Source organism: Rhinolophus sinicus, chromosome X, assembly GCF_036562045.2.
Source record: "Rhinolophus sinicus isolate RSC01 chromosome X, ASM3656204v1, whole genome shotgun sequence".
Classification (NCBI taxonomy): Eukaryota; Metazoa; Chordata; class Mammalia; order Chiroptera; family Rhinolophidae; genus Rhinolophus; species Rhinolophus sinicus.
Genome location: NC_133768.1, coordinates 36209027 through 36223588, shown reverse-complemented (window position 1 = coordinate 36223588; position 14562 = coordinate 36209027). Strand labels below are relative to the sequence as shown.

Sequence of the window (14562 nt, the reverse complement as noted above, 5' to 3'; positions counted from 1 at the left end):
ATGGAAGTCTGTGGAGAAGGGAGTTTGACCTTTACCTTTCAGGGAGTGCTCTTACGAGAGGAAGAGGAACTTGATGACACCTCAGGGACCCTTCTATGTCATTATTCTTTCACTCTCATTTGCGGTATCTTGCCTAGAAACGAGCTGGCTTCTTGGCACTCAGACGTACCAATTTGCTCAATAACAATGGCTCTTTCATTTTTAAAATTGAAGTTAATTAATAAACTGTTTCTATATATAAACGTAGGATAATTCTACGTGTGCCATTGTTAAAATAGACTCCATAGAACTTTTGAATAAACTAGAATACCCAATTTACTCATATATGGTAGAATCACTTACCCATAAAATATAATTTTTGACTACTTGATTTTTGTCCCATTTGTTTTTTAAGACGGCTGACAAGTGCCAAGCCATTTTGTCACTAAGATTTTCCATTCCTGAGAGAACAAGCTTTTAGAAGGATGACACTTTCCTGGAACTTTTCAGGCTGACGTATTTGTCACTTACCTATTCAACTCTTCAGTTAGTTGTCTTTCCCTTAACTTTTTAAATATGTAGATAATTTAGCTTTTGCACAGGCTTGTAATATAATTCATTTGAGAAGTAGGAGGAGAAGAGATAAAGAAGTAAATCAATGATTTGCTCCTGAGTTTGTAGGATGACCACTGCTCATTCTATTGCATAGATATTTGTCACTGCCCTGGTTATTCGAAGTTCAAGCCCACAGTTAGCAGTTAAATGGCCATTATAGGAATCATGCCGATAAACATGATACATTGCAGCCATAGAGACACTTTAAATAATTATTCTTTTTATAACTAAGCCATATACTGAAGGAGATTTATAATTTAGAGATAATATCTCCATTAGTAAAGTTTATGACCCAATAAACAGCTCCCACTCTAGTAATAGAATTTCTGTACCTCCCTCTTTTGCTGGTGGTCTCAAGGTACTGAAGGGAAATGCTATCTTAGGAAAAACACTCTCATTATATAAATATCAATGAATTGTCTTACAATTAATCTGGAAATATCTCCGCCCCCCGCCACCCGTCGTCCCCCCCCACCACCGCCTTGGTCCCACTTAGTTCCGAAATGCTGATATATTCTGCTTAGGTTTCAAGAAGTAGATATCTGGTTGTCAGCGCAAATAAACCCTGTGACTCAAATCTTTGGGGGTGGTGGGGAAGACTCCTAGAGTTTCTGTCTCTTCCCTCTGAAAAATAAATTCCAGCTATTGCCAATATTCCAGAGTAATAATTTTAAAAGTTTCACAACCTTTGCATACACTTAAATTTTTAGCTGTCTCTTTCCTCTGACAAAGAGAAATCCCAGTTATTGTCATTGTTCCAGGGTAATACTTTTTAAAGTTTTACAACCTTTGCATATACTTATATTTTTAGCTGCTAACATTTTCTCATTTCGATGGAAAAGCAAGTGCTGCCTGTGAATGTCTGGGTGAGCTGAACGTAAATATAGGCAAATCTTTTCTACTAAGCATGAATTGTTTTTTTAGTACTCCTGCAACTGTGGAAATGATTGATAAAGTCATTGGAAAGCCCAAATCAAATTGTCTTTTCAAAAGAAACTGATTAAAAGCTGTTCAAGTTTACATTAAATGGTTTGCTGAGTCATTGTTGTCAAATAGGGATGTTGTCAGCAGATGACTGATTTCCAGTGTTTACTTGCCTTTTCTCCTTTTTAACCTAACCATTTGAACTGTTTGAACCTGTTTGAAAAATAATGTGGGTAAGTCTCTGGGTTGACTTTAGTGCTTACTAAAATAGTTACAATTTTAGACAATAGGTAATGAAGAGCACTGTAACTTTCAAGTATTAGGATAGTTTAAACATTTTGCCTAGTTTACGTATTACCTTTGATCCAATTAATGCCAGACATACCATTTCTTGGTCTTTTTTTTGGTATGTTATGCTATTTGAAGTTTTGTTATTTGGGGTTGTGGATGTAACCAAACAGAGAGTTCATCCCTCCTGGCACACAGTGGAACCAAACTGAACTCTGAGAATTGCAGTGGAGAAATTAGGGTTGTTTTATTGCTAGGCCATGTAAGAAGAACAGGGAAGCTACTGCTCAAAAGTTCAGCAAACTCCCCCGATGGCTTACAATCAGAGGGTTTTAAGGAGTTAGGGAGCACAAGTATGTGGAAGCGCTGGTGGGTTGAGTTTTAATTAGAGAACCTGAATCTTGGCCATTTATAGTCAAGGCAGAATTCTTGATTCATCCTGAAACCTAATTTTTTTCTGGTATATGACTAATGAATGACAGTACCATCCATCTAGTTGTCAAAATGACCCAATCCTTATTTTTATTTCTTCTCCCTTATCTCCAACATTCTTAATATGTCATGAATCTATCCACTTCTCACCAACTTCACAACATGACTGACATTTCATTATTCCAAACCACCCATCATGTCTCTGGCAACAGCCTCCCAGTCAGCCTTCTTACCACCAAACTCACTCTTGTAGTTCATACACACAAAGCAGCCAGAGATTTTAAAATACAGATATGATCTTTGCATTCTCCAAATAAAATCTTTCAGTAAATGCTCATGCCCTTCACATGAAGTTTAAATTCTTGAACATGAGTTAACACACACAAGGTGGTCCGTATTCTCATCCTGACGCCCCTCTGCAATTGTCATCTCTTACACTTAACTTTGTCTCCACGCTCCAGTCATAGTTAAAACTGGGGATATCTGAAGCAATTTGAAATGGCTTTTCAGTTCCTGTTCTGTACTCTGTGAATGGCCTCAGCAGTAATGAAGAGCAGTGGTAGCAAGGGAGGAAAAAGCAGACAAAAGTCATTTTATCAGGTTCCTGTTTTGGTCAGATCTTATACAGGCTCCGTAGGAAAAAGGAAACACAAAGATGACTGGTGTAACTATTTCTAGAGGAGAATGCATTTTCTGTTTTTCACCAAACCATCAGCCTCTCTGGATTTCAATATGGTGGGGTCATAGCAAGCATTCCTCTATTGGCTTTACACAGATGCAAAGCAGCACTCAAGAAACTGGGAGATTGATGAATAGTTGGTTTGATGTATTTGAACCATTCACCACTTTGAGTTCAATGTGCATTTCTGTTAAAAATAGACAATGGGGAGAGGCGGCCCTCCCTTTTCTTCTGTAATTTGCACAACCTCAAGCCTGAATGCTTAAACTAATGAGTGTTTAGAAGGAAAGGCTCCTACTGATTCTAGCGAGTTATTAAGTTTCTACTTGCAGAGTCGCCATGGACTTTTTCATCTGCCACATTTTTCAGCCATTTCCCTGTGCCATGCACCAGACACATAATGGGCTCAAAAGTCCCCTTGGAAAGAATTTTGCTGAGGACCAGGAACAAATGCACAGATGCACATTCTAATCTCATAACTGTTAGTTTTGGGGAACTTCATTGACCTTGAATGAAAAAATTAGACATTGTTTAAACCAATATATAACCTGGTAGAAAAAAAGGTGAGTGTGGGGGTGAATTACAATTTCTCTAAAATTAATTGCACAGTCAGCACTACCCTTTGGAATAATGTTGCTCCATTATCACTACAGGTTGATTTGCTGAACAGATTCATTGATCTTGCCTCAGTGGGTTTTCCATTTTTACGCATTACATTCTCTTGGGAATTGAAAAGACTGTGTCTGAAAATGCTCAGTCACCTCGAAAAGACTCATTTTCTAAAAGGTCTTAAGCTGCCTTCAACTTGAAGGAATTCAAATTTTGCTCAAACAAATATTAGGGCAGCGACTCCACTTGAGTATATGTTTAATATTTGGAAACTTTGAAAGGTCATTTACAGACTGTGTAGGGGAGCAGAATTTGTGACCCCAAATTATGTCTCTTTGGCATAAGGATTATTTTAGTCTGATTTTTTTTTAAACTGCAGGCACAGGAAAAGCTCTGAGTAGAAGTTACCATTTTGTAAGAGACATTTACATTTATAAGGGAATCTACATTTATAAGGGTGTCTTTTTCTTGTACCAAGAAGAGGAGGATGACCCTAAATTTCTAGAAACTGTTATCAATGGAGAAGGCAATCTTAAATCTTAATATTAAATATAAAATGGAAAAGGCAAGCAAATCTGCATAACAACCTTATCCTTGTTTACTGTTCTTTTCCTGGTAGGCTTGCATAACTGACTCCCCATCCCCAAAATCTTTAGTCTTTAGCTGAAGATGGATGGTATTTAGGGTGATAGCTTGGACCATTTTGGGGAGTTACTCAGTTTTCCTGGGTCTCTCCCATATATACAGGAAGTATACATATTATTAAACTTGTTTTTTTCCTTTTTAATGTGTCTTATGTCAATTTGATTCTCAGACCAGCCAGAAGAACCTAGAATAGTAGAGTAAAATGTTTTCCTCCCTGGCAGTCAGCATAGTCATCAGGATTCAGTTTTACTGGCTGGACACTACTCACCCTGAAGCTGCTGTAGCTGAGAGATCTTGGGCCTTTTGACAAAAGCTAGCAGAAGGTAAGAGTTCTTACCACTTCCGTCTCTCTGGTCTCTGCCTGCAGGGTCCAGCAGAAGTGAGAATGGTGAGATTTTTTTTTTTTTTTACCTCGTTTGAAATTTAGATTAGCAGGAGAAAATATTTGTGGAACTAGTTCCTTGGGCATAGCATAGGAAAACGAGTACTTTTGGTTTTTATTGATACTTTTTCTTCAAGAGATGTCACTGTTTTTTCTCTGTCCTTGTTTGTTATGTATGTAGTTTCTCTTGTTCTGAAACTGGAGGCTAAACAAGTCCGGGGGCTCATACTGCCTGCTCTGCTCAGCCAACAGATCAACACAGGAGTTGGGTCATAGAATAAGCGTTTATTATCAGAGCACCAGTGGTCTGAGAAGGCAGCGGGTTAACACCTCCAAAAACTGCCTTAACATTCTCAATCTGACTTGGGATATTTAAGAGAAAATCTGGGCATTCCTTCAGAGGCTACATGATGGTTCTGAGGGTCTGCATGGAGTCTTCCCTCAGGTGATGTGGCTCCCCTTCCTGGTCACCAACCCAGGAGCAGTGATTACAACAACCTGGAAAGAATGCTAGGCCGTAAAGATTGTGATCAGTAAGCAAGCTTAAGTTTCAGGGTAATTATCTAAAGCAGGAAACTGGGACAGGGGACATCATATCCTAAGCCCAGGAACTGGGAAGGGACATTCCAAACTCAAACCACAGGCAGGAAGGGGGTTGATCAATTGTTAAGCTCTAGAGTAGGAGGAGGCAAGGCCAGGGACATTGCAAGGCCTCTTTTGTGGGGGGTTCCAACCGGGCCCTATTTCAGTTCTATGTCTTGAGAGCTTAGCTTTGTGATCAGTGAGAGTATTCTGTCAGTCTCCATCATCTGGAAGGTGCACTTACTGGGGTATACCTTGGTGGCCAGTTGAATAAACTGGGGTCTGAGATATGAAGTCACAAGCAGCACTCTCTGTCCAACTATGACAGCTCTTGGGAATTTGTCATAAAGTGTCCCAGTCCAAAAGGGGCCTTTGTCGTCTCAACCTTCATTGTTTTGTTAGTGATGGAAAAGTCCCATTTCAATAGTGCCTGCCAGTGTCACAGATTAGCAAATTTGTGACTGGAGGTGTCTCATATTTTTGTGGGAAAATGGAGACACCATTTACACTATTCCATTCTTACTACCTGTAGCAACGAAGGGCTTTTACTTTACTAGTAAACTATCTTTGGGAGTGAACTGTCTGGATCTTTTGAAGGATCTATATCTTTGCACCCTCTTTGAGGATGCCTCTTGCATCCATGATTAAGCCATATAAAGTCACTATGGAGAAAATCCTACTCATCAAGGCCAGACAAGGCTAATTCTTTGAATTAGAAAAACTTCTAAATCGAAAAGGGTTTTATAGAACTCTCATTTTAAACAATTGTTTCATTGGTATCTATAAAAAGATCAAGTTAAAAATGAATAAAAAGAAAATAACTGCTAGCCTTTAGGGACTCCCTTGGGGCTTCTAAGTTTTCAGAAATTAAACTTAGAACAAAATTGAAGGTTCACATCCAATTTAAGTTCCCATTTTTAAAACCAGCCCCATCTCCTCAGCAGATTCTCAACTCTTCCGCCTTTCCAGAAAATCCCTTAAACACCAGCTGCCCATTTTACGTTCCCTTTCCCTATAAGATTTACAGAGAGCACTCCAGCCTAATCTCTAGGCCCAAAGTTACTCATGTAAATGCTAAAGCCAGGAAATAAAGTCAGCAGAAGCACCCAGGATGGATAATAAGGTTTGTTTTGCTAGGCTCTATAGTTACGATCTGCCGGCTTCAGGCCTTACTATATATACAATGTCCTTTGTGGATATATTCTGGACCCCCCCACCACAAAGAATCCTTGTCCCCTATATAGAAGCAAATCTTCTAAATTATAAAGTCCTTTTTTTCCCTCCACTTTCAGAAGATCTTATCAAATTTAGAGAGGAACTGGAAAGATTAGTGGCTATTCACAACTCCACTCACAGGGATCTTGTTTGGCTGAGGGGGCAATATTCTTCCCACCCATGATTCTACTGTGGTTTATAGACGGGCTGGACAACTCCCGGGGGGAAACCCCCCCCAAAGTGAATTGGTCTAAGGTTAAATTGTGCATTCAGAAAGGAGAGCATCAGAAAGCCTTTGTTAAACACTTTAGATATGTATTTTTAAGGTATGCTGTATTCTAGAACATAAATCTTTTTAATTTCTTAAAAATTTATTTTTCAATTACCGTTGACATAGAATATTAGTTTCAGATGTACTAAACAACATAGTGATTAGACATTTACACACCTCACAAAACGATAACCCCAATACATTTATTGCCCATCTGATACTGTATATAATTGCTACAGTATTTTTGACTATATTCCCTATGCTGTACTTTACATCCCTGTGACTATTTTTTTTTTCAATTGTAGTTGACATTCAATATTACTTTATGTTAATTTCAGGTGTACAGCATAGGGGTTAGACATTTATATAATTTATGAAGTGATCCCCCTGATAAGTGTAGTACCAACCTGACACAGTACATAGTTTTTACAATATTATTGACTATATTCCCCATACTGTACTTTACAACCCCATGACTGTTTTGTAACTACCAACTTGTACTTCTTAATCCCTTCACCTTTCTCACTCAGCCCTCCAATCCCTTTCCCATCTAGTAATCATCAGTTTGTAGAACATAAAAATCTTTCAATTTCTATCTTACTTGGAAATCTCCCTGATACACAGAAGCAAGTTTAGTTGTATGGGTCAGCTCTTTGTTATTCAGCTGCAATCTAATTTATTTGGGGGAACTGGGAACAACTGTCTTTGTCTTGCAAATCTTTGCAAAACCAGACTTACAACTCTAGAAACAATTCAAAATCCCACCTATCTTTATCAATCCCCCCAACCTTGCCTATTCATCTCAAAATGCTTGTAAATACTGGGATGTTAGAATTGTCTTGCAGTTAAGAAAAAGAAGGAACAATTTAAATAACAATTTCCCTGGGCCTCTGATAATAAGCAAATATACCCCCAAAACTCCATCTTGGAGAAAACTCGAATATGTTCTCTCTGCCTTTGTGATGTAGATTTTCTACTCCCATCTTCTCTAGGACCTAAAATTCATTCTTTGAAATAAAAATGTTTTTATCAGAAGAAAAAGGAGGGAGGGGATAATAAGAAAATCTTATCTACAAATATTAGTAAAAAATTGCTCTAGCCATCTGAGCAGGTAAACTTAACTCTTTCCAACTGCTAAAACAAAATTTAGATCCAACTGTTCTTTTATAAACTAGTGAGTTTTGGATTATCATACCTGTCTCATGGCTAAAAGGTCTCTGTTTGCATCTGTCTATATGTTTGTGTGTGTGCCTAAATATATTGTAGATGTATGATATTTTTCTACCTCTGGATAGTATTGCCAAAATTATTTTTTAAAACTCGATTTAATTGGCTTAAAAACAAGCACTTGTGAATTGAGTATTTTCAAGTTCACATGATCGAAGATATTTTTTGGTAAATAAAAGCGGTTAATCAAATAGGTATGTCTTTAAAATTATCACCATTAAACATAATGAAGATAAACAACTTTTATTCTACCTGGGTTTATTAGTCAAATAAGTTCATGTTATCATTGTATCAAAATTTGTCAGCCAGAAAAATGACTTAAGATGAGGACTGGCATTGTCTAATGTATGGTGAACTTTTTGTAGGTAATGTAGACATGGTTGTTGGGAAGAAGTAAATTAAATAGGTGTAAGGGGGTTTAAAATTTTTAGATGAACTTTTCAGCAATATTTGTGTTTTATGGTATTTGTATTTTAAATTAGTTTTCCAAATATTTTTGGTAACTTAGAACTTCAGATTTTTGCTAAGTGAAGTTAAATGATGGGAAATTCGTTGAATATCTAGATCATTTCCAAGTAAGATAAAAATAGTAAAACATTAATTACTGAACATAGGTTTAACTACTTTTGGCTTCTTATAGTAGATAAAGATAAACATGAGTCTCTTAGTAATCATGTCTTGTGTGACGTTGAAAGATTGTATTAAAAAGGGCATGTGTTTCTAGAAATTATGAAATGTATTCTTAAATTTGCCAATCTAAAGAATGCTGGTATAACAGATAATTTACATTTGCTTACTACTCAGTTTTACTTGAATATAAAGTTTCTAAGGATTAAGAATTCTAATATATGTCATTGAAATGACTAGAAATAATAAGGGATACATCTCCATATTCATGGAAAGTGAGATATGTGTTTTCAGTAAAACACGGTGTGAGGAATGGAGATAATATTTTTGTTGAAGGAAAAGTAAGTTTTAGAAGGTTTATGGAAAAGGAACCTTTGGAAAGGAACTTAATGCACGGTTAACATTGGCTAAGATTGGAATGAATGTGGTTTAATATAAAAAATAAGCCAGTGTAAAATTAAGAATTGGTTTTCGCTCTTTTAAAATTACAAAATTTTCTTGGACTATTGGTCTACTCTTGATAATCAGAGATTGTAAAGGGTTTCTCCTTGCCCTAAAAATAATCTGCCTAGAAAAGTTTTGTGTTTTATCAAAATAATACTGTGTGCTTCATGTCCTCTTAATAAGATATTTGATTACTTAAGAAAATGAAATCTCCTCAATATTAAACAAGCTACGTTTTACTAGCAACTATGTAACTTTCTATATTTGCCTTTGAAATCTTTTATTGTTACTTTGATTAAATAGATAATTAATTAGTGTTTCATAATGATCTGTGACCCTATTTAGTCAAGTGTCTAAACCTTTTGATATTTTGTACAAACTTAGCAAAATCAAATTCTAAGTGAAGGCATTTTGACCTCTAGTTAACCTTGTGGGTTTTTTGATGGGTCCCTGAAAAATCTAAAAAGATTTGCTCTCTTCTTATGAGAAGAGAGACATTATACTACTAATTGTGTTTACCTGCTATGTTAAATTACATGGGAAGCATTATCGTATAAGTGATGCTAAACCTTCTTAGATTATATTTGTGTGTCTACATGTTAATATAAGAATTCTAGAAATTGTATGAAATACTTAGAAGTCTGATATGTCTTAGTATAATATTATCACTTGTAATTCAAATTATCTCAAAATATTGTATGTCACAGAAATAAGCAAATTTCCTTGTCAATTGCACTGCAATGAACTCTTTAACCATGACCATTTTTAAATCTTTTGTCATTTACAGTTATTGTTTTACTATGATGCTTTCACAGATGTGCTTCATCTTCAAGGAGACTCACGGAAAGTACTCTAGAACACAGGTGTCTGATAACTTTAAGATCATAACACTGAACTGGGTAAGAATTTCCAGAACTAATGGAAAAACTGGATTTAAGCAGAACAATAATAACATGGTAATAAATGAACTGAGGAGGGTGATTATAATTTTTATGACTTTGAAAAATCGCTGATGTTTTAGTTTTCCAGATTTAAGGAAACTTCTTTTCTTTTCTCTTAAGCTATCAACAATTTGGTAAAGTATATCTTTATGAGCAGAGATGAAACAATTACTTGTTCTCCCTACCTCATCCTTCCAGAATTTGGAAACCCTTAGTGAGTATTCTCATTTTCATGGAAATATAGTTATTTTCATAAATTCAATAACAATCTGTTCTCCTTGTAGCAGGACACAATTGGAAACGTTGGTTACATTACCAAGGCTTTGACTAGAATATCGTATTTGAGAACATGCATAGACTCATGACCAGACAGTTTTAAGGAACTAAGGCTGATTTTATGGAGCCAATAAAGCCCCTCCCTTGGAAAAAATTGGCCAGGTACCTTGCTTACAGGGTTCCTGGTAGCCTTACCAGGTGAGTAAAGAAGATCACATCCTGGCAAATACAGAAATCTCAGCACATTTTGGGGACCGCAAGAAGAGAAGTATTCACCCAAATCTATAAGTATTGCAGGCAACTCTAATAGCAAGTCCTTGTATCAGCAGAGCATGTAACAGAGTGAAATGCTCAGCCTCCCTGACCATCTTGTTCAAGCTTTCTTTGTCCCCATGGCCTTCAGGCTAATAGCTTCTGCTTAGTCTTACATATTGACATGCTAATCATTAGAGTAATTCTGCTTTTTGTTTGAGTTTTACAAAAACAGTCCCTTGCCAGAAAGTGCCTCTCCTGAGGAAATAAGGAAAGTATGAATTGTTAATCAAAGATTTGCAGGAAGCTCGTGACCAGACTCACATCAACTAGCACAATCTCCCTCAGACCCCTGCTGGCGCCCGATGTCTGTGGTGGTCAGTCACCTCTTGCCCTCCCATTTGCCCTTCCCTTGACATAAAAGAAGCCTGAACTCTGTACTTTGATAAGATGGATTTGAGGAACCACTAGGATGCCCATCTTCTCAGTTGGCTCCTTCGTGATCAATAAAACTTGCCTCGCTCCAAACTCTGACATTTCAGTTTTGGCCTTTTGAAGCATTAGGCACACAGACTTTGAATCAGTAACACACACACTTTCCGTTTTTGCTGGAGGCTGCATCTCCCTGGTTTGCAAACTGTTAACTGAATGAAGACTCTCCTTTTTCGCTCTAGTACCTTTTGGATTTGTTTACAACTGGATCCTGAATTTTTCTAGTTTACTTATATTGGGCTACAAATCTCCCAACTAATGTATCCAGTTTTCTTCCATCCTTTTGACTTGGAATCATTGACAGCTAAAACTGTCCTTTTCCCCAAAGCTCTGCAAACTGAAACTAGACAACTTAATGTAAACTTCAGAGAAATCCTAGCAATATCCCTCATTTAAACAATCTTCATGCCTGTTGTGTGGCCCACTTAGAAAGTTTACTTGAATACCTGATGACGTCATCAGAGACATCTCAAAACTGCAAAAGATGCTTCAACCTCTACATCTGAAAATCTTCTCTCTACTGGTTTCCCTCCTGACTCACATGGGGTTTACGGTCATTAACCTTTATTTTTCTTCTGTTTCCATAGAAATGCCTCTTATTAAATACCTGATTGCTTATACCATTTAGGTCTAACTTTAGGAGCCTACCTACAAGACTGTCTCCTGAAATGAACTGAACGGACCTATTCTCAGGACTGAGAGGCCTGTTCAGTGAGATGGAGCAATCTACTAACTTAGTTTCTGGATTGTGAAACTTTTGGGGGAAGTTTCAAACCTGGGACTCTAGGTGAGCAGAATTTACCACCCCAAAATATGCCTTTTGGTGTATTGATTATTTTAAGCTGATTATTAAAACAACAACAACAAACAAACAAAAAAAACAACAACCCCCCTTCCCAGCAGATATGAGAGAAGCTCTGAAAACAGTGGAAGTTCCCCTTTTATAAGAGACATTTATATTTATAAAGGGAATCTCTATTTTTGAGGATGTCTCCCTCTCTACCAGGAAGAGAAGGATGGCTCTAAATCACAAGAGAGTCTTATCAATGGAGAAGGCATAGACTTAAATCTGTATAGCGACCTTACCCTTTTTTGCTGTGCTTTTCCTGGTCATCTGCCATAACTGAATAACTGACTCCCCACCCCTAATATCTTTTGTCTTCAACTGAAAGATGGTAGTTAAGGTGATGGCTTGCACCATTTCAGGAAGTTACTCAGTTTTTCTGGGTCTCTCCCATGTATACAGGAGGTATACATGGTATTAAACTTTTGTTTTTCTCTTGTTAATTTGACTTATGTCAATTTGATTCTTAGACCAGCCAGAAGAACCTAGAAGGGTGGAGGAAACTTTTCTTCCCTGAAAAATATCATACCAATCAAGATAATTAACTTATTCCCTCCCTCCGAAATTTTCTCATTTTCCTTTAAAATCCCTCTCTTCTACATACCCCCATTGTAGGGGAGGAAAGATGATTTCCACTTTACCCTTCTGAGTACTTGGCTGAGACCTGTAGTAAAAGACAAGTCAATGAGAGAAAAATAAACAAGTTTATTAACATGTGTAACTAATGTATACATGGGAGATATCCAGGAAAAATGAGTAACTCTTAAAGGTGAACAAGTGTAAGGTTTGTTATGCATATTTTTCAGTGTCTTCTCCACTATAAGAGTTTCTTGTGATTTAGTCATCCTTCTCTTACTTGTAAAGAGAGGGAGATGCCCTTACAAATGGATATTTGCCTTATAAATATAAATATATCTTATGGAAGGGTATTTCTACTATGTTTTCAGAGCTTTAACTGTGTCTGCTGTTTTTTCAAAATAATCAGATCAAAATAATCTTTATGCCAAAGAGATATATCTTGGAGTGGCATATTCTGCTATCCTCCACCATCCCCCAAACCCAGGCAAACATTTCCAGTTATTGCCTATCACGAATAAAGCTGATATGTATAAGTGTTTGGATATATGCTTTCATATTTCTTAGGTAAATATACCTAAGAGTAGGAGGGCTAGATTTATGGTTGATATGTTTAACTTTTTAAGTAACTGCCAAGGTGTTTTCCAAAGCAATTGTACGATTTTACTTCCTTTCCAGCATTGTATGAAGTCCCAGTCCCTCCACATTTTCGCCAATAGTTGGTATAGTCAATCTTTTAAATTTTAGCCATTTTAATAGATGTGTAGTAGTATCTCATTATAGTTACTTTCTTATTATTGAGTTTTGGGAACATATTCTAGGTGCAAGTCCTTTATATGATATGTGATTTCCAAACATTTTCTCCCAAACTGTGGTGGCCTTTTCATTCTCTTAGCAGGGTCTTTTGGAGGGCAAAAGTTTTTATTCTGATTGTCTATTTTATCAATTCATTCTTATGTGGATTGTGGTGTTGGTGTTGTACTTAATAAATCTTTGCTTAAATCAAGGGCAGAAATATTTTCTTTTAGAAATTTTATAATTTTAGGTTTTTAATTAAAATTAATTACACACACACACACACTCATAGTGTGAGGCATAGATACAAGTTTTCTTTCTTTTTCTTTTTCTTTTTGTGCATGTGGATATCCAATTGTTATAGTACCATTGGTTGAAAAGACTATCATTTCTACACTGAATTGCCTTTGTATTTGCTGAAAGTCAGTTGTCGATATACCAGGGGTGCCAAAAAAATGTATGCAAATGACTTGTATTCATTTTTTGTTATTGGGATATATAAATATATATATTGTCAAATTTACTGGGGTGACAATGGTTAGTAAACTTACATAGGCTTCAAGTGTACAGTTCTGTAATACATCATCTATATATCACATTGTGTGTTCACCAGAGTCAGTATATATTGAGTATTAAAATTTTAATACAGTTTTTTTCCTTTCTTAAAATGTGTATACATTTTTTTTGGTACCCTCCTTATGTATAGGTTTATTTCTGGACTTTCTATTCTGTTCCATTGATTTGTATGTCTATCTCTACACCAATACTACACTGTCTTGATTCCTATAGCTTTATAATAAGTCTTGAAGTCAGTGTTTATTCTCTCATTTCACTCTTCTTTGCATAGTAGTTTTGGGTCTTCTAGATCTTTTGCATTTTCATATGAATTTTAGAATAAGCTTGTCAGTTCTAAAATCCTGCTAGATTTTTTATTGGGATTGTGCTGAATCTACAAATCAATTAAGGAGAATCGACATCTTAATAATACTGAGTTTTCTGACCCACGAACACAGTATATTACTCCATTTATTTAAGGCTTCTTTAATTTATCTCTGCAAAGTTTTATAGGTTTTAGTGTGCAGGTGTTGCATGTTTTTGATATACTTCTCCCTAAGTATTGCATACTTTTCAATGATAATGTAAATGGTAATTTTTTTAAATTTTCAGTTTTTGATTGTTTGTTACTAGAAGATAGTAATACAACTGATTTTTGTACATTGGTCTTGTATCCTTCAAACGTAATAAACTCATTTATTAGTCTTGTGACTTTTTTTAGATACCATCAGATTTTTTATGTACATAATCCACACAGATGATCACAGGTGATCAGATTTTCTACATACGTGATATTAATACATGAATAAAGTTTTATTTCTTCATTTAAAATTTTGATGCATTTTATTTTTTATTTTATTTATTTTATTTTATTTTACTTTATTACTGCATTGACTAAAACCTCCAGTACAA

At 36.0% G+C, this 14562-nt stretch overlaps 1 protein-coding gene across 1 annotated transcript in view; it reads left to right on the top strand.

Annotated features, from left to right (window-relative positions):
• The window catches only part of EFHC2 (EF-hand domain containing 2), a 269975-nt gene extending 255614 nt beyond the window's left edge, over positions 1–14361 (top strand). The window contains 1 exon segment of the mRNA XM_074323645.1: positions 9735–14361. Within this exon segment, the coding sequence (XP_074179746.1) occupies positions 9735–9932 (198 nt within the window). The 3' untranslated portion in view covers positions 9933–14361.
• The last annotated feature ends 201 nt before the right edge of the window (positions 14362–14562 follow it).